Source organism: Xylona heveae, assembly GCF_001619985.1.
Source record: "Xylona heveae TC161 unplaced genomic scaffold L228scaffold_8, whole genome shotgun sequence".
NCBI classification, from domain to species: domain Eukaryota; kingdom Fungi; phylum Ascomycota; class Xylonomycetes; order Xylonales; family Xylonaceae; genus Xylona; species Xylona heveae.
The window spans coordinates 1222727-1244711 of record NW_017264200.1 but is presented as its reverse complement, the minus strand read 5'-3'; the positions used below and the strand labels follow the sequence as shown (position 1 = coordinate 1244711).

The 21985-nt window shown below is 50.0% G+C and overlaps 6 protein-coding genes across 6 annotated transcripts; 2 read left to right on the top strand and 4 right to left on the bottom strand.

Annotated features, from left to right (window-relative positions):
- Nucleotides 1-2904: 2904 nt before the first annotated feature.
- L228DRAFT_249221 (hypothetical protein) lies at nucleotides 2905-5686 on the bottom strand. The gene is made up of 2 exons (XM_018333045.1): nucleotides 5224-5686; nucleotides 2905-5145 (listed from the first exon to the last, which is right to left on the bottom strand). The coding sequence occupies exons 1-2, from the start codon at nucleotides 5575-5577 to the stop codon at nucleotides 3064-3066; spliced, it is 2436 nt and encodes an 811-aa protein (XP_018186962.1). The 5' UTR covers nucleotides 5578-5686; the 3' UTR covers nucleotides 2905-3063.
- Nucleotides 5687-7047: 1361 nt separating this feature from the next.
- Nucleotides 7048-7749, top strand: L228DRAFT_269785 (Scytalone dehydratase; the record flags this gene model as incomplete). The annotated part of the gene is made up of 4 exons (XM_018335315.1): nucleotides 7048-7084; nucleotides 7154-7209; nucleotides 7281-7322; nucleotides 7390-7749. 4 exons carry the CDS (start codon nucleotides 7048-7050, stop codon nucleotides 7747-7749), a joined length of 495 nt encoding a protein of 164 aa, XP_018186961.1.
- A 195-nt stretch (nucleotides 7750-7944) lies between these two features.
- L228DRAFT_212400 (RabGAP/TBC) lies at nucleotides 7945-10735 on the bottom strand (the record flags this gene model as incomplete). The annotated part of the gene is made up of 5 exons (XM_018329941.1): nucleotides 7945-8258; nucleotides 8323-8641; nucleotides 8706-8968; nucleotides 9054-10452; nucleotides 10571-10735. 5 exons carry the CDS (start codon nucleotides 10733-10735, stop codon nucleotides 7945-7947), a joined length of 2460 nt encoding a protein of 819 aa, XP_018186960.1.
- Nucleotides 10736-11144: 409 nt separating this feature from the next.
- Nucleotides 11145-12573, bottom strand: L228DRAFT_249218 (hypothetical protein). Its single transcript, XM_018333044.1, has one exon. It carries the CDS (start codon nucleotides 12356-12358, stop codon nucleotides 11561-11563), a length of 798 nt encoding a protein of 265 aa, XP_018186959.1. The 5' UTR covers nucleotides 12359-12573; the 3' UTR covers nucleotides 11145-11560.
- An 81-nt stretch (nucleotides 12574-12654) lies between these two features.
- Nucleotides 12655-14153, bottom strand: L228DRAFT_249217 (Mak16 protein). The gene is made up of 3 exons (XM_018333043.1): nucleotides 13927-14153; nucleotides 12983-13857; nucleotides 12655-12928 (listed from the first exon to the last, which is right to left on the bottom strand). Exons 1-3 carry the CDS (start codon nucleotides 13986-13988, stop codon nucleotides 12855-12857), a joined length of 1011 nt encoding a protein of 336 aa, XP_018186958.1. The 5' UTR covers nucleotides 13989-14153; the 3' UTR covers nucleotides 12655-12854.
- A 306-nt stretch (nucleotides 14154-14459) lies between these two features.
- On the top strand, nucleotides 14460-21562 carry L228DRAFT_262424 (hypothetical protein). Its single transcript, XM_018334419.1, has 3 exons — nucleotides 14460-14628; nucleotides 14683-20579; nucleotides 20650-21562. The coding sequence occupies exons 2-3, from the start codon at nucleotides 14720-14722 to the stop codon at nucleotides 21255-21257; spliced, it is 6468 nt and encodes a 2155-aa protein (XP_018186957.1). The 5' UTR covers nucleotides 14460-14628; nucleotides 14683-14719; the 3' UTR covers nucleotides 21258-21562.
- Nucleotides 21563-21985: the final 423 nt, after the last annotated feature.

Below are 21985 nucleotides of genomic sequence, written 5' to 3'. Positions count from 1 at the left end.
AATAGTTTGTCCCCAGGTTGAACCCCACCAGTTTAGCAGTTTAGGTTCGCCATGAGTCCAACTACCACCTTAGGCTTCCAACGACGTCAGTTATGTCTCGGTCTCTCTGCGACAGGTCGAATCTGTTGCAAAAGAGATCCGGAAATATATTTTTGGGGGTGTGCAAAAAATGATGTTTGTCTAGGCAGAAACTCGGAAATCATATTACAAATTGAGTCGGAGCCTGAGTAATAGGCAAAATCCTGTGTGAAGAGCAGCCACAGACGCAGTCGCAGTGACTTGCTAAGACTCAGCTTTCCATCTCCAACAAGGGTCGGGGCAATGATTCCAATATGGGCAACAGGATGTCAAGATTGACTCATTGCGCAATTGTCCAGTTGCTCAGTGCCAGCCTGGTAACTTCTGTGCAATTGGGCCATAACGCAAAGCGGAATCCCACAAAAAGATCAGCGCGTACTGCGGTACGTGTACACGGTACCTGAAGACCCTGTGGAAGCAGGGTTTGTGGAAAGTTACGTGGCTTGTACGAGTATTACATTATATTCGTCATAATGCACTGGATACCTTACCTACTACAGTACAGTACAGTGTATAGCCACAAAGTTGTACTGTACCTGAATAGCATCAACGAAAGTGGGTCAAATGGTCTCAACGATGCGACAATAATACACAACGCATGGGGGAAAGTGGATTACTGTACGAAGGCGCAGCACTGATCCTTTACGCTGCAACCCTTTCAGTCATTTTCATGCTAATTTGTCAGGCGATAGCAACTGCCCTGTTGCCTGAGTCCTAGACTTTGCGCCAGTTGCCCTATCACGTTTCTTCGAACGGCAGTTATTTATCGGCGCTTCTATTTTCCGGCTTACTGAACCTTTGCCTGAGAGCTCACAATGTCATCCTCTCGAGCTTTGATGTATTTTACCTCCAAGTCGGTGTAGCTGTGCTGACGCAGATAACAACCTCGGTACGCTCGTACTGTTCGACTCTACCAACAGCGTGATGGCTCACCAGGCTGCCTTTTCTAAAAATGTTCTAGCCTTCTCGTGGCAGACGAAACTACTGCAGGCACATCTTCGCACAGCCGACAAGGCTGAACAACACAAAAAGCAAAGCGATACTCTTTTCTGCATAAATCATTTCCAACAGGGTAATATTACTGACTCATGAAACTGGAATATGCTATGTCACAGGCTGTGCATAACTGCCATATCTGTACAGGTCTGTTATGCCCTGTATGCGGGTATGACGGACAGGCAGACCGCAGACGTTCAAGCCAACCATTAATCGTAATCGTCCTGTCGATCACCTCTCATTTCTAATCCCGTTTTTGATCGCCAGGGCCCCTGTTGTCCCAAAGAGCTGGAACTCGCACCTGGGAGCAGGAACCCTGAGGACGATCCAAGCCGCTAATCCAGCTGACTGGATCTGATGGGATTTGAAGCTGACGATCCCGGTAAGGGTATTCTCTGCACAATTTCCCAAGGCCAAAAAAAAAGGCAGCTCTGCAATTAGATTGGATCGCAGGACCTGGCGATTCGCGAACCAGACTAAGTGAGGCAGGGCAAGATGCGGCTGCCACAAATCGCTGCTGAGGCAGCAACATGACATAGAGATCGTTTTGGCCATTGTGACTAACAATTTATTCCAAATTTGTTCAACCGTTGTGAATAATGTTGTTGGTGGTGGTGGTGATGGTGGTCTTTGCGGATACGATTTGGAAAAGCTGGTGAGGCTAACCATTCAGGCAGCTGCAACGTCTTCAGCAGCTCAGCAACAGCGTCAGTGGCGTGTTCAGCAGGAACAGCAGCACAAACAGAACCAGCAGCAAAAAAAATTCAGATGCGCAACAGTATGGAATATAAGAAAGAATGGCTGCCCCTGAGATGGGAGAGTTTTATTCCAGCATCCATCAATCTCTTCCAAGTGCAGCAATTGATATCAAAGTTCTCACTGGATTGAATACTTGTTTATTCGATCATCTCAATTCAAGATTTCTTCCATCTCAAAGATATACTGGAGCTGTTTCTACACGCTGCTCATATCCGCTACTCCAATTCCTCGACATTGTTGTTGCCCTACAGACGACTGTGAACAAAAAAAAAACCCAATACTCCTTCAATTCAACGTCTAGAAGGTCTTGCGAACAAACACCCAGCCATTACAACGATAAAGTCATCCTTGACTATTCAACGAGAGCTCTTAACAAGATCATCCCAGCGGGAGATAGGCCTAATAGGCTTCTTAAATAATAGAATTCACAGGTCTATCGCCTGCTCCCCGGTCTATTTCTTTGCGATAGTGACAGCGGTCTTTGTTACGTGTCGCTTTATTTTGCATTTTCTGCGCGCAGAAACGCGAAAAGTCACCATTCCGACCATCCACAAAACCAACAAAATCACAATGGGACGAGGCGGATATAACAAGTCCACTGGCATGGCCACTTCCAACGGCTCGTCGAAATGCCGAAATGGACCATCTTCGCCCGACGGCACTTCTCAACCCGATGCCGGCAGAGGAGGCTATAACTAGTCCTCTCCCCCACCATGCTCTATATTATCCGCTTCCTTTCTTTCGTTTCGGATCATTATTAGAATTGGTGCTGCACAGCATGGAGTTGGGAAAATTAGATGGTCTGGCTTTCGGGGTTTTTGTTCGATGCGCATTCGCAGGCCGATGCGCATGATAGAAAGACAAATGGCGCACGGAAGGATTGTTTGTTTGTTTTGTTGGACTCGTGTGAACTCGGCTCTATCCAACGGACCCTCTACTGTGTAGCAGACAGTCCGTTGGGGCCGGTTCTTCTCCGCTTCTTTGGAGTCTTTTTTGTTTCAAGGTCGGATAGGCACGTCAGCATAATCAGGGAGGAGTTTGAATTTGAATCAGCAGAGTTTTATCTCGATTGGCCGTTTTGTTTTGTTTTGTTTGGTTTTGTTTCGTCCTTTTTTTTTCATTTCGGTTCAGTTGATTTCATTTGCCTACGCAAAACCTTTTTTGTTTTTTAATTTCCAATCGTTAGACAGTTCTCCCCATAACCAATTTTGCTTTGCGTTATAGAAACACTTACTTTTCAAATACAACTCCCAGCACTTCCTCCACGTCGCCAGCTTCCCCCTTGCCCGTGATTTTCGCCAGACAATCTGCCGCGGCGCGTAGACTTTCTGCTGCCACCACAATGTCCAGACTATCTGCCGTATCCCCTTTTTCATCATTCTCATCATTTTTATCATTACCATTATTACCATCGGTTTTGTCATTACCATTGTCATGACTCTGATCATGATGCACGCCCTCGTTCCGCACCGACGACGACGACGACGACGACGACGGGATCGACACTTCGGCAAGAAACCCATCAAGGTACATCGCACACTCGTTCAGCAAGAGACGCTGCCGCTCCGTTGCGCCCAGCGATTCTTCCCACACTGACGCATCCACGACCTGCTGCTGGCCCGGCACCTTCGGCAACTCCGGCACGAACGCCGTCGTCATCTTCTCGAAATGCGCGACGAGCCCGTTGAGAAACGTTTGCACGCCGCCTGGATCTTGGGTTCTGTGGAGCCGAGGTTCTTGGGTTCCTTGTAGTCCTGGATCTGGGATTTCTTGTAGACGAGGTTCTTGGTTTCCCTGCGGACTGCTTCGGTCTTGGCTCCTTTCAAAAGAAGAAGAAGAAGATGATGATGATGATGATGATGATGGTAGTAGTGATGAGGAAGAAAGAGAAGAAGGGAAAGGAGGAGGAGTAGGAGGAGAAGGAGAAGGGAAAGGGGGAGGGGAAAGGGAAGCATCCTCGGCCGATTTACAAGAGACATAAAAGATGCGGTCGGACGGGATGGCGGGCAGCAGGTCCTTGACGGAGCGCTCAATGCTGTCTAGAACGCGAGACTGATCGCCATCGCCATCGCCATCGGTGGGAGAATGGACAAGTTGGTCGACTTTGTTGATCACGATGATGACGTTGTCGTGCAGAGCGGCGAGTTTGGTCGCTGTTTCGACGACGTCGGGTTCGGCGCGTAACTCGAACGACGGCGACGACGGCGAGGAGGAAATGGGGGAAGAGGGAGAGGAGGAAGTTTGACGAGGCTCCACGGACATGACGATAATCACTACGTCCGATTGCATTGCGCGCTCTTTGGCACGGCGGATTCCCTCGAGCTCGACTTTGCCTACAGCGTCGCGGCTTGGCGGTACGGAAGCCGAAGCCGAAGCCGAAGCGGAAGAGGGAGAGGAAGAAGGAGAGGAAGAAGGAGAGGAAGAAGGAGAGGAAGAAGGTTGTGAAGGTTGTGAAAGGAGGCTGGAAGACAAATCATCTCTTCTGAGACCAGCAGTATCGCCAAAGCGACAATACCATCCGCGGATATCAACGCCCGCTTCGACGATATCGCGCGTCGTGCCCTCTTCGGTGCTCACAATCGCGGCTTCTCTCCCGACGATGCGATTCAGCAGGGAGCTCTTCCCTGCATTCGGCGCGCCGAGGAGCGAAATGCTGATTCCGTTACGGAGCAACTCGCCTCGTACGGCGTTTATACTGTGCGCCTCGATCTGCTGTTTCAGCGCGTTGACTTGCACGGCGACAGACGCAGCAAGCGCCGCGGGCGACTCGTCAAAGTGCTGGTCTTCTGAAAAGTCAATGAGCGCTTCGAGCTCCCCACGCGCATACAGCAGTTGTTGTCGCCATGACTCGTACCGCTTCGAAAGCCCGCTCGTCGTGCCCCGCACTGACAGCCGTCGCTGCTGCTCTGTCACGGCCGCGAGCGTGTCGCCTAGTGCTTCAATCTGCGTCAAATCTAGCCGGTCGTTTAGAAACGCGCGTCGTGTAAATTCTCCGGGCTCAGCGTATCGAATAGGAGATGATGATTGTCGTTGTTGTCGGTCACCCGTAGATTGTAATGAACTTGGTCTTGATTCCGCGCATTTGGGTATAGCTGCCAGTATGGCTTTGACTACGGCCGGCCCGCCGTGTATATGTAGTTCCAAGACATCTTCGCCCGTCACGGTGTTGGGCGCAGGAAAGTAGAGTACCAGTGCGCCGGAGTCAATGACATGGTCTGCGTGCGCGCCGCCGGCGGAAGGGTCGTATAATGTACGCAGCGCAGCGACTCGGGGCTTGGGTATTGGTCGTCCGGGACATAATTGGCGGTATATCTGAAATGATCCAACGTGTAAGGATTAAGTACGTTTAACTAAAATTGGGAAGGGAAAGTATATAGGGGTGTAGAATACCTCTCGACATGCGGGGCCAGATACTCTAACCACGGCAATGGCAGCAGCGCCCGGAGCAGTAGACAGAGCGAATATAGTCGAGTCTTGTCCAGTAAATGCGCCGTACTGTTGTGCGGTCGATGCAGAAAAGTATCTGTTATCGCCGCATGCCCGTCGCGGTCGCTGACAGAAATATTTTGGACGAATTGCAGCGCTCAAACCCCGCGCAGATGCATAGTTGACATCAACACCGGCTCCCCGAGGCGCCACGGGCAAAGAATGACAAGGACGAGCTTGTTTCGAAAAGGTCGCAATCAGACATCTTTCCTTGCCGGTCCTCTTGCATGCTGCCCGACAACCAAGTGCCGCGTGCATCAAGAGAAATCAAAATCCCCCCGGTTGTTCGGAAGCACAAAGGAGCGAGCACAAGGATGGCGCGAGAGAGGAGGGGGAAAAAGAAAAAAAGAGGTCAACAGTTGCGAGGCAGTCGGGACGAATGGTTGTTTATGGATGCATCTGGATTCTGGAACAAACAAGCCATGGCCGTTCCATGAGCGTCGAGCCACTTTGTAGACGTCCGACAGCTTTTGTTCAGACTGCCGTGTTGGGTAAAGATTAAACGTTATCTGTCCCCTCAGCGAATCAGAGTCCACTGTGATATGCGCGTACCCCGGAACCCTGGAGCTGTACTTGGCCGCACCACCGCACCCTGACAGGGGTTTCTCGGCTTATTGCTCCTGCGAGGACGTTGGGGGCTTGGATTATAAGAGGATGAATTAATTTACTCTAGGTCGTACTGTACTCCGTAATAATACTTGATTAATCATATAGGGATCTTATGTTGTTTGATTTTGGAGTGAAAATAACGTCCAGGTATACTTCGAGATTTTTTTGGTTATAAATGTTATGAATTATAATGAATTTATTGGTGATATGGAAACTAGAAAATGGTACCACATGCATTTTATATTCGTATAAATATTCTAGGTACTTTAAAGACATGATATGGTCGAAATATTAATATCAGTATTATGTACTACCATAGAAATATTTTTTAAACAAAAAGAATACGGTCCCTGGTAATCATAATAAATCTTAATAACCGTATACTTCTATCCGAGCCGGCTGTCGAGCTCACTAATGCGGGGTACGCCCAGGTGCTGTATCTCACTACGGCTATCGTCTCCGGGCGGGCCAGCTTACCTACGTCTAGCGAGATTGACCAGTGCATTTCAACTATTCTTGATTCCAGTAAACAGAGTTTCAGCCCAAAGACGACGGCACATGGTTTGGGAAGCTGCTTGCGAGTTGGCATATCCTGCAGTAAAATTAAAGTATGAACACAAGCACTGACGCATGAAGCGCCAATGAAACATGCTTACACTGGCGATTATCTTGGAGCGGTCGGCTTGAAACACAAAAAATGCTGCTTATTCAATGTCAGAGAGTATAAATAGCGAGGTCTCAAGCTGGAGTGGCCGAACACAGCTAAAATCCACAAAGAAGGGAAAAACGACCCATCATGTACGTAGTAAAGCCCATCAAAATTGGCAGTCAAAGGTCCTGCAATATAAATCACGAGATTTAAAAAGCCTAGCAATGCTCTGTCATCCCGAATGCAAGGTCGGTTACATGGACCTCTCTGGGGGGATTACGGTCCTCGCAGTCCTCGCAGTCCTTGCATGGGAACACTGCGCACCTTACATTCCGCACAAAGGGAGCGAGTATATAATAGAGATTGCGTGTCAAAGATGGGCCCCTCATTCTCTCTCTATCTGGATTGTTCTTCAAACAAACCCGCTTGTGAGAAAATAGCAACTAAAGCATAATTGAAAAGAGTTCACAATGGTCGAGCTCAAGAAGCCAAAGATTACTTATGAGGGTGCGAGGAACCACTTCATCCAGCAGAGTTTAATAGAAGAGAAGACAAGGTGCTGATTATTTTGTACAGATTACATCGCGCTCAGCGAGTTGACGTTTGAGTGGGGAGATAGCTATGATGCCAAGGTAAATTTGATGGATCTTTGTTTGGCTTATAAGACAATATGGCTGGGACTGACTGAGAGGGGGAAAACTAGGACTGGGACCGTCTTCGAAAGATTCTGGCTCCCACTTTACTCGTAAATGCACCCCACCCCAATGGACATATGGCAGGTGAAGAGTATACTGACACAAATGGACTAAAAGGTTGACTACACGGAGGTGCATGGGAATAAATGGGAGGACATGAGTTCCGAGGAGTTTGTGGCCATGGTGAGCCACCACGGCTTCGTGGGAGACCCGCTTGTCAACACCCAGCACTTCATTGGGGCTTCCAAGTGGGAGCGAATCTCCGAGGATGAGGCGATTGGATACCACCAGCTTCGTGCTGCGCATCAGCGCTACACTGGACCGGACAAGAAGACAGTTGAGGCCAAGGGACACGGTCATGCGATGATCAAGCACAACTATCGCAAGGTGGACGGCGAGTGGAAGTTTGCTGGTCTTCGCCCGACGGTTCGCTGGAACGAGTTCGAGTTTGAGAAGATCTTCAAGTATTTCGACTGACTAAACGAGGATGGCATCAAGGAGATGTTAGAGTAACCCAGTAACATGAAATTCAAACTATCAATGGAGTTGAAAATCCTAAACGCCAGCCTTAAGACTTCGAACCCCATAAAACACCAGTTGCACTTGTATACCGATTAGCTGCGTAGAGAGAGATTCAGATGCCACAGCGTATGTGAATAGAAAAACCATTAATTATGCCGTACTACCGTCCTTGTTGAACTTTGGAACCTCCCGACTAAGAAGTTGCCGTAGTTCAGGACTAATGACTCGTTCCTTGTCATTGGCGGCGTCCTTTGCGGGTGCTTTCCCAGCAGCGTTCCCGCTTGCTGTACCCGAAGCCAAGTCGTCGGCGGATGTCGATGAAATCGGCCGCCGTTGACGGACGGTCGGAGCTGGAAAGTTGTCTTTCTTGTCAATTGCTTCGACTGTCCTCTGAAAGCGCCGAAACAATGCTTCGGCCCGGATGAGAGTGGACTGAAGATCAATGGTGTTGGACAACTCATTGACTAAAATAGGTCAGTTGGTTCTTCTCCAACAACAACAACAGCCGATCTGTCAGTGCCAACTTACTATACTTTAAAACTTCATCAAAATGTTTGAGATGATCCATTATCACACTTCTGTGTCTCTCCAGAATGGAAAGAGCAACAAAAAGGTGAAAATTGCTGCTCAGGTAGTCCGTCCAAAGGCATTCCCATAGCCGCAAAACATCCAGCCACTCAAACTCTCGCTTGTACCAGACGAGTAGCATGCGGAAGAAGAAGAAGAAATTAGTCGAATCTGCAGATTGTAAGTGAAGATAGAGTTTCGGATCCATGAGCTGAACGAGATGATCCAGAGTCAATAACTGAGCTCGCATGCCTGATTGGTCCCTGAGAAAGTTGCGTTCCTATTTCCATTAGCACTCAACTTTGTGAAGCAAAGAAAAATTGGGATATGGAGAACAAGCATACCATCCGATTCATAAAAGAGACAAACCCCCAAAAGGCTACTGCGTCATCCTGCATTACGGCGTAAATGGGCGCAAGCAGGTCGCTCATTCCCTGAACGTAACCCAGGTCTTTGTTGTATTCATTGTATGTCAGTAACATGTCTTTCATCTGCTCCAAATGTACATTTGTCCCAGAGTCTGCAAAAGGTGAATCTGGATCAGGGTGAGGAATATCTTCCCCTGCAAAAAGCGGGATATTCCTATCTGTTCGATGAACGTCCTTTTCTACAGCGCGAGCCCCACGCAATGGGATGCGTCAGCCGGGATCAACAAGACTAAAAGATGAGACACTGGAATGAAATCAACATACCTATTCTGGCCTTTTGCTCTCTCCACCATTCTCCCTGCTCACCTGGGCCACCTGCTTCTGCCATCCTATCCCACCAACTACCTTTAAGACGAACGTACTCGTCACGGCGACTGTTCATGTTTGCTTTTCTTTCATCGGCAGAACTATCCCACTCATACACTCCGAGAAGAAACAGCCAAGCCTCCTTGCGAACTCCGTCATCTGGGTCAAGTCCACCATGAAAGACTCTCTCCTTGACTTCATCCGGCGTAACTTGCAGCCGGCCCGTCTCCGCATCAAAGAAACCTTTCCATTCTTTAACCGTCACAGGCTTTCTCCGATCACTCAACGACAGGTTACCTGTCTCCAGATCGAGAATCTCAAACTCGCCAACTGCGCTGTCTTCCATTTCCATGACATCTTTCGCTGCCCAAACACGCTGGTTGCGGTCTCGTTCGCTCTGCTCGGCAATTCCCATGGCCCATCGTGCCAAGTACAACCGGGCGCTGTCAAACTCTTCTTGGAGTGTCTGCACCTCGGGATTCTTCATCAATCGTCGAACTTGTAAAGGCACTTTTGGGTTCTCAGACATTGCTTGTGCGGTGCGCCGCGTGAAAGTTGTGACTTGACTGAGTTTCTCGAGGAAGCTCCATCTGGCCTCCTTGAGAGCCTTGGTGACCGGATCCATTGCACCATCTCTCCCTCCGGAAGTACGTGCTGAGCTTGACCCTGATGCACCTCCAGCTGTAACACTGCCAGCAGCATCTGACGCGCCTTTCGGTGACCCAACCATGACCGGTTTATCGACAAAGGACTTTTGATCCTCCAGCGTTGGCTCAATCAGGTAGACGCTGGGCTCGGCACCAGATCGCTGAACATTCACATATCTCTTTAACCATCGAAGCACTTCGTCTCCTCCCCAAAAGAGACTGCCATCATTTTCAAAGGGATCAAACGTCTCCCGTGCACGTTTCTTCTTCTGTAATATCGTAGACTGGCATTCACTGTCGTGAAAGAAGAGCGCTGGAAAGCTATCACCGGCTCGTGTATTGATTACAAGACTGCCAAACCACCACCCGATACTTGGCGGCCGCACTAGAAGAGAATATATTTCACTGACTGGCACTGCGAATGCATATGTCCCAATCGCACTGCTATGACTCGTAGTGGTAGGAGGAGGAGGGACGAGGTAGGTCTGTCGGGGCGGTGAGGAGGAATCGGAGAGATCAACCTTAACATATGTATCATAAGCTTCACCGAGAGATGATTCTGGAAGCCAAGCAAGCAAGTATGAAGATGCCGCCTCTCTTCGCGAGGACGAGGAAGACGGTCGGCGCTCAGATGAGGGAGGCTTTTGCTGAACGAGAGCTATGAAACCCGGAATATTATCTTTTGCAGATGGCGTCGGATGTACATAAACCTATTTGAAGGGGAATAAATTGTTGCAAATGTCAGTGATATGCCATATTTCTTAAGCGCTAAAATTATCCATGTCCTCTGCTCGACCCGCCGCCACCTATAAAGCCAGAGGAACTGACCTTGCTTTTAGAGAAAAGCAGTTTCACGCCTCTCGTGGAGGATGTGTGTGAGATGGTATTATAGTCCCCTTCTTCATCGTCGCTAACATCAAAAAAGGATGCAGACGGGGATGGCGGAGAGCCAGGAGGCGTATATTGTGGAGCGGAGGAACCTTCGGACGTCATAGTAGCAGTTCTATGCGACCTCCGATCCTGATACGCGGTGCAACTATCGACAACGGCAGCGGAGGCGATTTGGATTACTCCTGAAGCTAAGTCTCAAAGTAACAGCAAGTTAAATTCTTGTATGAAGCTTCTCGCGAGATGGCCAGTAAAAAGTACTGCGGGACAATCAAGGATGGAATGAAGATGTTGCGGAGCCAACGTTGGCGGGGTTGTTGTAGCTGCGTATACCCTGACGAAAGCTCCGAACACCGATAAGATATATACCTGATGTCAACATGTATAAATAATCTCAGGCAGCAGCATAAATTCACGCTCAGTACAGCCGCTCTATTTCTGAGTTGCAATAAAAGGAGCAGTACTCATGACGAATATATTCAATCTATATAGTTCATTAATGTACTTCATTTCAGGTTGACAAATGTATATGAAAAGTGGTTCCGAGAATTATTGTAGAATGCCGTCTCTCTCAACGTCCGGCAAACGGCAAACGGCAAGCGTCCCATATATGAATTTGGTTCTAATTAAGGCACCCCCAGAGAGGATTAAATAATTATGAATGGAAGAGAATTTCCTTGGAAAGGAAAACGAAGCAGGCCCGCAAATATTAAACAATAATTTCCCGCAAGGGCATGATCGGTGAGACGCCAATTGTGGGTATTGAGACGGGCTATGCAGTTGCGGTATGCAACAAAGGGAGTTGTTGGCTGCTTGAAAAGATATCATTCTGAACTCCTCAGACACCCTAAAGCAAATACCAAAGCCAATATGTAACAAGGTGGAATATAGCTATGGCCAAATTGAAGCATGAAACGACCTTTACGGAGTTCATTTCGTTCTTTGCCCTCGAAATAGCCCAAATTTTCCTCCACTACTGGCTTCTTCGCCGCCCCCGTAGCCTCGAACTGGCGGCCCCGGATCTCCACTCACCCAAGGAGAGGTTGCGCCGACAAAAGGTCTATCTGCACTCCCGCCCTGCCCATCGTACCCGCCAGCAAATCGTTGATTTTGCACGCCGTAAGTTGACGCACTTGAGGCAGAGCTGCTGGACCCTCCGCCCCGAAATCTTGCCTTTAGTCTCTCCTGTGCCCCAAGACCTGATCCAGATCCAGAACTTGGAGTAGCTGAAACAAAGCTGTCATTTCGTTGCGCCTGTTGTGGGGGAAATTGAGCCTGATAGCTGCCGGCCCGCTGGCTCGGGAGGGGTCGGGCTTGCTCGACAGGGGACGCAGGAGTATATGAATCAACGATGCTTGGCCGTGGCGAAGCTCCTCTTCCTGCTGCTCCCCGCATTGCACCCCCTTTTCGCAGAGATAAAGATTCAGTCGCAGGCGGTCGCTGTGGAGCATCCCAGAGGTCGCCCAGTCCACCAGTGCTGCCGCGAGGAGGCATCTGCTGGCTTCCTTGTCTACTGTTCATGGCGACATATTGAGCAGGCTGCACTTGGGGAGCTTTAGGATCGGGTGGCAGCCAAGGAGGAAAGGGTCGCCCTTTCTCGATGTAATAGGCTCGCAAGACCCGAGAGATGTGCGTGTCATCCTCGGTGTCACCGTCATTTTCGTCAGAGAGCAGGTTGCGGCGGATAGAGTTGTATCTTGAAGAAAAGTATGTGAGATAGGAGGACATGTTGAACAGGCAGGGTATGAAACTCGAGCGGTAAAGGCGGGGGTCACTGAGCGGAAGAGCTGAGAATGGAGCAGGCGCACGGCGACCGCGCCCACGACGAAGTTACGCAGCTGGTATTATTACAAAGAAACAATGTTTTTCGGAGCCCGAAAGGCGCAATGTGGGCGTTATAGCTTTCAGAGTTGTCGTTGAGAAAATGGGTGGAGTAAGTTGCCGTGGTAGCTGTGGCTAATTCGTGTTACAGTTTCGCGAGATGTTTACATATTACAGTGTTATCATCATAGAGATAATAATGTGGCCACACAGAAGACACTGCTCGATAAACCCAGCCGCAAAGTTTCCAACAAAAGGCACAATTACGAAATTAAAGTGACTGGAATTTATTAGAGCTACTTTTGAATTCCCCGCAATGAATGCAGTGCTACATTTGTGCCACTTCAGATTCCTAATAATCCCCCAGAGCGCCGCCAAAACGCCATTCAATAGCCTGAGCTGATTATGCATATGAAGAAACAGCTTCCCGCGCAGCAGGCTCCTGTTCCATCTCATATTCGATTTCGACGCGAGGACCTATTGATTCGTGAGCTGATAGCTGCAACCGCCAGTGCAAAGTTGGAAACATACCTTTCTTCTTGGGTTTGGCGGAGGGAGCGTTTCCTCTCTTCCTCTTGCCGCCTGCGCCGGGTTTCTTCGCAGTTGCATCTTCCTCCTCGCTGCTGCTCTCATCGGCGCTCTCATCGCTCGGCGCACTGCTGTCTTCCTCAGAGCCCTCGCCCTCCTCACTGCCAAGCCAATCCTCGAGGTCTTCCAGACCTTCCTCATCTTCGTCTTCGCCCTCAAGATCGCTAACGTATTCGACATCACCAACACCCTCTTCCTCTTCCTCTTCTTCGCCCTCGAGCTCATCGTCCTCAATACCCTCATCAAGATCCTCATCCCTAACTCCCTCGCCACCTCTCTCCAGACCCCTAAGAACCTTCTTCCAAATATTCTCCTCCACGTTCAGCGGCTTGTCACCATAAGCACCGCTTCGCAATCTCTCAATAAGCTCCCGCTCAATGGCTCTTTCGACCTTTGCTGCCGCCTCAGCCTTTCTCTCACGATTTTCTTCTCGTCGCCGAATTTTGGGCGCCATCTTTGGTACCAATTTCTCACCCAGTCGTGCTTCCTCCTTTGCCAAGCGTTTCATCCGGATATTTACTTGAGTCAAACGTGTAAGCCTTTGCTTGCATTTGTGAACCAGAAACTTGGGCCAATAAATAAGTCTCTCGTCAAGTTGCTCAAGCGCCTTTGAATAATTGGAAGAAAGTTTAATTCGCTCCCACCATTTCGATGGCATGTGAGACCGTTCGATAGTCTTCATATATAGATAAAGGGTTCCAGTCTCCGGATTGGAACGGATGGTGGCATAGCGCGAATTTGCCAGCGGACATGACTGGCGGTTGCAGAGGCCGGTAACATTGTATTCGTTGCGGCAAAAGTTTTGCTCCTTTGTCGTTCTATTTTTCGAAGCCATTTATTAGCACTGAATCTTATAAATCATGCTTGTGAAAGAATTCAATACTTACTTGAGCTTGAAGGAGCAGAATTGCTGGTTGATGACCTGCCAAACAATTTCGTCTGAAGCCATGGCGGACAGGTTGAAGTGGCAACTTCAATTTCCCGCTTCTAAATATTTAGATGCTCTCGCAATAAGAATGCGGACCCAAAGTCGGCCGACTGAGTCCGTCAATCTATAACGAACGAGGGTGGATACACGAGCCAAAGAGATGAAGAGTCTCCTTGGTGCTCTTGCGGTGTTGGACAAGACGCTGGCGACAACTTTCACAAGTTTCGTGAACTTTTTGTTTCTTCAACCATATTGGGTTAGCGTAGTTCACATCTTTAGCGAGTCGACAGGGGCCTCGGCATTACGAGTTGCCTGGGGAAGAGTCGATCTGACATAACTTGAATAACTTTTGAATAATCATTTGCACAATTGATGACTTAGCTTGATATCCCGACAAAGTTAGACGGAGCGAGGGAAGCAACCTATCATGTGAGTGATGTCGCGCTACTACTGTTGGGGGTTCAAACAACCTGAGCCAGGGGAGGTCTAACTAACCTTTTGAAAGTGTCCTGATCTTCATTACTTACCTACATTTCCCTTTTTCCTGTGGCACACCATTATTACTGGTTTTTTTTGGTGGCAGATGCCAGAGATGCTTGCCTTTTCGCTGTCATGTTCATAATTGCTTTGTGTCACTAGGTAACGTATCGTCTTAAAGCTGGTAAGCTACCCATGAATTCGAACAAAGGAGACAAAGTTGTATTGACGATGTCAGCGACGAGACATAGCGGGCTCTTGTCAACGCGAAAATCATGATGGATGGTCTAGCCGGTAATCAATCGGCCTCAGAGGTCCCGGCCAGGCCACTAGCTTCATCATGGCATCCCGCATGGCGACCAGACTCGGACCGGGATATCCAAGCACCCAGCCAACCTAATAATCTTACCGTGTCCACACCGGCGCAGAATTCTCCACATCTTTCCATCGATGATTCTTCCATACCACGAAATATCAGCTCCGTCTCCCTTCAACCGCATTCTTTTCATGTGGAGGATGTGGAAGATAGCAGCGCAAGGCATGAACCAAAAGTCCCCACTTTGCAACGCTTGTCTCGGCCAGAGGTCCCAGCACTTGAAGATCCAGTACAACCAGATGCCCAAACGCTTGGACAGAGCCACGGGGACTTTGTTGTGCCAGAGCGGGAACAGTTCCCCTCGGTCGAGCCCGATATAGCGGGACCAATTCAGGCGGCCAACGGCAAAAGCGAAGCGTGCACCCAAGCGGTTGACCCCCAACCGACTCGCATAGAAGAGGCCACGGCTGGAACTTCACATCGAGACAGCCACGCTAGCTCGAATTCATTTGCCCGCACGGTCTCGCACGAAGTGATAGTGGGGGATGACGATGAGTTTAGCCCGCAGAGCTGGGAACTTCCCCGGCAAGATACGGATGTCTTTAAGCACCTCGATGCACCAGATCGGTCAAATTCTTTCCCTGAAGTCTTGCCTCTCAGGGACACCACGCCAACCTCTGACATAACTTACTCGCAGCCTGATGTCGGCAATGTAGCGAGAAACGGCGAGCTTCCGGAATCCTCAAGCAAGCCGGACATTGGTTTCGACGAGATTTTGGGCCCTACGGATACTGCAGATGCAAAGGAAGGGCTGCAGGATGGCACTACATTTGACACCACAGTCGATCAGTCCTGGATCCACCAAGCGCCGACAGATCATCAAAATGAGCCTAATCTGGCGGAGGGCTGGGGCCCTGGAAGCCCAGCAGAGGTAACTGATCAATCCTGGATCCGCCATGCGCCGACTGAGAACCAAAATGAGCTTAACTTAGCGGGTGGATGGGACCCTGAAAGCTCAAAAGAAGTAACCGATCAGGCCTGGATTCATCAAGCGCCAGTAGACCATCAAAATGAGCTTAATCTGGCAGAGGGGTGGGCTCCCGAAAGCTCAGTAGAAAACGACTGGAAGGAGCAGAATTCTTTTGATGGGTTTGACAAGACCCACGGAACAGAGATTTCAGAGCTATCAGATGCGGGTGTACGCTTCGAAGAGGGCGTGCCGCTGATACCATCGGACACTACACTGGAGCAACCGCCTGAGGAAGAAAAGCAGCAGGAAGAGCCAGACTTTTTTGCAGGCACTACTGATGACGCAGATGACTTTTTCAAATCAACAATGGAGAATCCTAAAACAGAAGACGACTTCACGCCTTCGAACCTTCAACGAAAGTCGACTTCTCAAGTCCTAGGCTCACTTCAATATCCTGCACATAGTGACACTCATCCAGAGGACCGGGCTACCGATTCTCATGGCCGATCTTCAGCTTCAGCGACCTTTGCAGGATCAATCAATGCTCAAATCCAACCTCCTTCGACGGAATCGAGAGATGCTGGTAGCGGTTCTCTTTCCGTAACAGCAGATGAGACAGGGAACACGTCAAAGTCCAAGGAAGAAGCGCTGACTGAAATGTGGGCTGCTGCTCTCGATGAAGATGAGTTGTTGGAGGATAACGTGCCCGATGAAGGCGAAAAAACAATTGATCCGGCGGCCTTCTTTCAGGATGACGGCGAGGGCTTTTTAGATGAGGAGCCTTTACTGAACGTGCCGCAACCTTACCCTAATGACTCTCAAGCTGCCCCGGAAAATGTGCTTCCGGGCCTGGCTCAAGTACACCCTTCGAGCTCGGAACAGGTAAGCAACCGATATACTCCCGCCACTGCCTCGCCTCAATCTACAATGGCCGGAAATATCCCTGGCGCCGCTTCACGAGCTCCGAGTTTGGCCTGGACTGAGGGCTTTGCACCGGCTCCTTCCACTACGTCTCCTGCTTTCATGGGCGATCAAGACCCTAGACCTGCCATGCCCTCGAAAGCGCAAAGCTTTGCGGATAAATCAAAGGGCGGTTACTCCTCGCCTTACGATCTTCCGGGAGACGTTCTTCGTCCGAAGAAACGAGCTGCCGCTCATCAGGTCGTGACGGCCCCGGGAACTCAACCAACGCCACCACCTCCTAGGAGCAGTAGTATGCACCCCTTTGGTATCGGAGGCCCGACGCAAACCCCCCCTCCCCCAAATCGTGCTGTTTCAAGTTTCGTTCCTCCGGCCAACTTTTCCTCAGTTCCCCACGGTCAATCCAAGCAGGCGCAACTGGAGACGATGACCGAAGGTCGGCCTACTTTAAAACCAAAGCCCAGCACAAGCAGCTTCTTCGAGGAAATACCCATTGTACCACGCTCGAGACCCACCCCAAATGCTGGAAGGATTACTCCGCAGGCACCATCGGTGACTCCACCTTTATCTGCAGGGTTCGTAGCACCCCCTGTACCGAGTCCCCCACCAGTGCAACAAGAACAACAACAACAACAACAACAACAACAACCACCCGTCTCTCAGGCAAGCACTTCTGGCGATTTTGGCCTTCGTCCAGCTGAACGAGTTAATCCGTATGCAGCAATTGCGTCCTCGCCACCTCTTGCATCCTCGCCTCCCTCTGCTCCGATCACTTCTAGGTATTCTCCGGCTCCACCCGGGACCAGTGGAGTTCTCAAAGCTCAGCCCAAATATGCACAGCCGCCGCCACCACCGGCGCATCATGTACTCCCGTTCCAGCCTCGCACATCTAGCCCTCTTGCCTCACATGAGCGTCCACAATCACAGCGTCCGGCACCCCAGCAGCCTACGCAGCAGCAGCATCATCATCATCCGGCCGTTCCCGTGTCTCCTTACGCAAATAGAAGCTTCTCTGAGTCAATGCAATCTCGCGAAACAGGACAGAATATTGGAGGTCTGGATAAAAAGAGAGCGTCGTTTGATCGGGGGCCTCCTCCGTTGCGGTCCGTTTCGCATGCACTACCGCCAACCTCAAGCCGCTATGCGCCGCAGTTGCCTACAATAGGCCAAGCACAAGCTGCTGCATCTAAAGTTCCTGTCTCAGACCCGCACTCGTTCCAATCAACAGATGCGCCAATGTCTGCTCCTCTTCGATCCCAAACTCAGTCTCCCGGTGCCACTCCTTTCGGTCCTAAGATGCCTATAGCGCCAATTGAAACTCAACCGAGACCAGCTTCTGTCAATGGTCCTACATCTCCGACTCTCTTGAAGAACCTCAGTTCTCCGATTTCACATCACGGAAGGTCATTTTCAGAGACTGTAAACTATGTCTTCCCGACTGATGGTCGCGAAACCGACCCTCTTCAGCGATGGAAAGGATGCCCTATCTTTAACTGGGGTTTCGGCGGAACTATAGTGACCTCCTTCCCCAAGCACGTTCCGAGGTACGCCACGGGCCACGTGAAACCTATGATTAAATGCGCACCAGGTGAAGTTACTGTCCGCAGTGCGAAGGATATATGTCCGTTGCCGGAAAGATTCGTCAAGTTTCCGGGGCCGCTCAAGGGCAAGTCTAAGAAGAAAGACGTCGCGTCCTGGCTAACAGACGTGATTAAAAGTTTTGAGGAGGACGGAGCGACAGATCCAGTTCTAAGCTCTTCCTTGCAATATCAAGAGAAAGTCTTGTTGTGGAAAGTTCTACGGTCTTTCATCGAGAATGATGGATTACTCGAAGGCAACCCTGCTATCGAAAGTGCCGTCAGAAAACTTTTGCTCGTCGATGACGAAACGGATGCGAGTGAAAATTCCGACGAGCCGATCGGCGCAAATATTTCTGACATGGCAACCACCGCTGATTCTGCCGCTCGAACTGAACCTGTTGATCCGCAGGCTGTCGATAAAATACGCAAATTCCTCCTCAAAGGTAAGCGTGAGGATGCTATATGGCACGCAGTTGACAAACGACTTTGGGCGCACGCGTTGTTGATTGCATCAACTCTCAGCAAGGATATCTGGAAGCAGGTCGTACAAGAGTTTGTGCGGCAAGAAGTCAAGAATCTCAGCGACCACACAGAGCCTTTGGCCTCGCTCTACGATGTTTTCGCTGGCAATTGGGAGGAAAGTATTGATGAGCTCGTTCCTCCATCCGCACGAGCTGGTTTTCAGATGGTCCGCACAGATACTGCGGGCGCGCCGACTAAGAATGCCTTGGAAGGCTTGAACAAATGGCGGGAGAGCGCTTCGCTGATCCTCAGCAATCGAAACCCAGGCGATGAGCAGGCGCTACTTGCACTGGCAAGGTTACTATCTTCGTACAACCGGACCTATGCTGCTCATACCTGCTACATGTTTGCGAGGAATATTGCACCGTTCGGCGGTGTGGAGGATCCGCATACGTGTATCTCACTTCTTTCAGCAGATCATCGGGTGCAGCCGTTTGATTTTGCTCGGGACTTAGACTCAATTCTTCTCAGTGAGGTCTACGAGTATGGGCTGTCTCTCTCAGGATCATCTGTTTTAACAACGGCTCCCCATCTCCAATCCTACAAGTTATACCATGCTGGTCTTTTGGCAGAGGCTGGCTATCGGACAGAGGCCCAAAGTTACTGTGACGCGATTGCTGCTGCGGTAAAGGCGACGACGAAGCTCTCTCCTTACTTCCACCCACCTTTCCTCTCGGCTCTTGATGACCTCTCGAAGAGACTCAGCCGGAGCCCCAAGGACTCTAGCTCGTCTTGGATTTCCAAACCAAGTATGGAGAAGGTGTCAGGATCTGTCTGGGCCAGCTTTAACCGGTTTGTTGCTGGTGATGAGGATGATGAGACCTCAGCTAAAGGAGGCCAAGGAGGCGGTGCTGATGTTGGACCATTTGCCCGTATTGCTGGGGATACACCTAACGTGAGCCCATCAGCCTCCAACATCAATCTAAGCGCTGCATACCCTGCAGCATCTCAGGCACAATCCAAATATAGTCCAGCTGGTCCATATGCGCCGCAGATGGCACCTCCTCAGGCTCGGCCGTTACCTGAGCAGCCAATGGGACTGCCTTACCAACCCATTCGAGCGGCATCGGAGATCACTGCTGGGCCATATGGTGCGGAAAGAGGTGGCGGGTATGTGCCGCAACCCTTATTACAGAATGACAGCTTGCCTCGAGCACCAAGCAGTCATTATCAACCCGCCAATCTTTCTCCGGAAACAACCAGTGTTTTACAGACAACATCCTCTCCCGTGTCCCAGTCGCAAACTTCTTACATTCCAATTGCACCTGTGGAGCCGGCACCCTTGACTTCATCACCCCACCCTGACGCCTATGAGCCAAAATTGCATTCGGAATTGCATTCGGACTATTCGGCACCTTCAATATCCTATGAACCTAGTGTACCAAAGACGAGCTACGAGCCGGTTGAGCTGACATTCGGAGACGTCGACGGGAACGTGCGTCGGGACGAGAAAGATCGGGCAGCATCTTCTTCGTACCTACCTCCAACAGAGAGCATGTTTGATGAGCCACTTGGCGTCTCTCATGACGGTGGCTATGGTGCGCCAATGACTAGCTCCTATGAACCACCAGCAAGCTTCAGCAGCTATGAACCGCCGACGAGTAACAGCTATGAGCCACCAACAGGTGATGCGGCTGCTTCCTTTGAAGACGAAATACCTAAGGAGGAACCTGCTGAGGAAAAGCTGCCGAAGAAGAAGTCAATCATGGATGATGATGATGACGATGCCGAGTTTACAGCCAGGGCAGCTGCAATTCTCAAAAGTGGTAAGACGGCGCGGGACAAGGAAAATGAGGAGGCGTTCCGCAAAGCCGCGGAAGCTGATGGTAAGTGGCATAGTTTGACCCCATGGCATTCTTTCATTTTCTGCAGCATCCACTGACATTTCCATCACAGCTAAACGGGATTCAAAGCCCCAAGAAAAGAAGGGTTGGTTTGGCTCTTGGTTCTCAAAGGGCGGCTCGAGCAACGAGAGCGGTGGTCCCATTAAGGCCAAGCTTGGTGAAGAGAGCTCCTTCTATTATGATCCAGATCTGAAAAAGTGGGTCAACAAGAAGGCTGGCGCTCCATCTCCTACCCCATCTGCAACTCCTCCACCGCCCAGAGCCGGACCGCCTTCTCGTGCGGCCAGTGCCAACCAAGCTACTCCTCCGCCACCATCGCTATCAGCACCGCCGAGGCCGCCCCTTCCCGGTTCTACACAAAGCTTACCAATGCCCACGCTTGGACCGCCTTCATCACTTCCTAACTCTCGACCTCCTTCTCGCTCGCCCTCAAGTAGCGTCGGTCCCCTTGGGGCGGCATCAGAGACGCCTCCTCTTGCTCCTCCGCTCTCGTCTACCGGTACGCCGGCACCACCATCCGGACCTCCCTCCCGGCCAACAACGTCAATGAGCAATGCTAGTTCGATTGATGATCTACTAGGCGTGCCAGCACCTCGCAAGGGCGGTACAATGAGAAAGCCCAAAAAGGGTGGACGCTACATTGATGTCATGGCCAAATAAGCTTCTATCCTTCAACATCAGTCGACCGTAAAACTCATCCTCGGACGTTTTAGTCTTCATTTTCGCATTCGATTTGCTCTTACTTTTCTTATTTCATTTCATTTTATTCTCTTTTTTTCTTTTCTTAATCATCTTTTAATTGTTAGCGGACGACCTGGACAGGACAGAAAGTTTGTCTTTTTGTCTCCATGTGCCAATGTTTATACGTCATAACGTGACAGGGCAAGGGTTTTTTTGAATGGCCGATGTGAGGGTTCCTACATCTGGCTATTTAGGTATATATTGGTGAATTATATACGAGTGGGAAATATATATACAATGATAATTCGTAATTTGACATAATTGATATATCGTCCATAAATTTGTGTCCGTTTGACAGTAGAAGTGCCACATGGAAATCATATATCTGGAAAGAAGCAGCAGGTCTAAATATCTGAAGCACATGTCTTCTTTGTATAAGGCTTCTTTGGAATATCTGACCGTGATCAATCGCTGATCCTGGGTCCCAGCAGACGCGTTGCATCGAGGACGGAGCGCGTTGTATAGCTGGTCGAGATTAGCCAGCATTCATGAGCACCCGAGGAGCGTTTCATTTAAGCTCTAGCATGAGCCGTCGCGAGGGGTCTCGTAGCACCGAGCGGAGTGCGTATGCTAGTCGAGCCTTGTCACTGTTACGAGAAAAGGGACAATCATCGTTTGAAGAAACTAGGCTGCTTGTTTCATGGAGC

Bases quoted from the DNA above. Each gene is read 5' to 3' on its own strand.
- L228DRAFT_249218 (XM_018333044.1), bottom strand. From the start codon at position 12,358: ATGTCCTCCTATCTCACATACTTTTCTTCAAGATACAACTCTATCCGC.
- L228DRAFT_262424 (XM_018334419.1), top strand. From the start codon at position 14,720: ATGATGGATGGTCTAGCCGGTAATCAATCGGCCTCAGAGGTCCCGGCC. The intron at 20,580-20,649 runs GTAAGTGGCATA...TTTCCATCACAG, and splicing joins CAAAGCCGCGGAAGCTGATG to CTAAACGGGATTCAAAGCCC.
- L228DRAFT_249221 (XM_018333045.1), bottom strand. From the start codon at position 5,577: ATGCACGCGGCACTTGGTTGTCGGGCAGCATGCAAGAGGACCGGCAAG. The intron at 5,146-5,223 runs GTATTCTACACC...GGATCATTTCAG, and splicing joins CTGGCCCCGCATGTCGAGAG to ATATACCGCCAATTATGTCC.
- L228DRAFT_249217 (XM_018333043.1), bottom strand. From the start codon at position 13,988: ATGGCTTCAGACGAAATTGTTTGGCAGGTCATCAACCAGCAATTCTGC. The intron at 13,858-13,926 runs GTAAGTATTGAA...TTCGAAAAATAG, and splicing joins TTCTGCTCCTTCAAGCTCAA to AACGACAAAGGAGCAAAACT. The intron at 12,929-12,982 runs GTATGTTTCCAA...ACGAATCAATAG, and splicing joins CGCCAAACCCAAGAAGAAAG to GTCCTCGCGTCGAAATCGAA.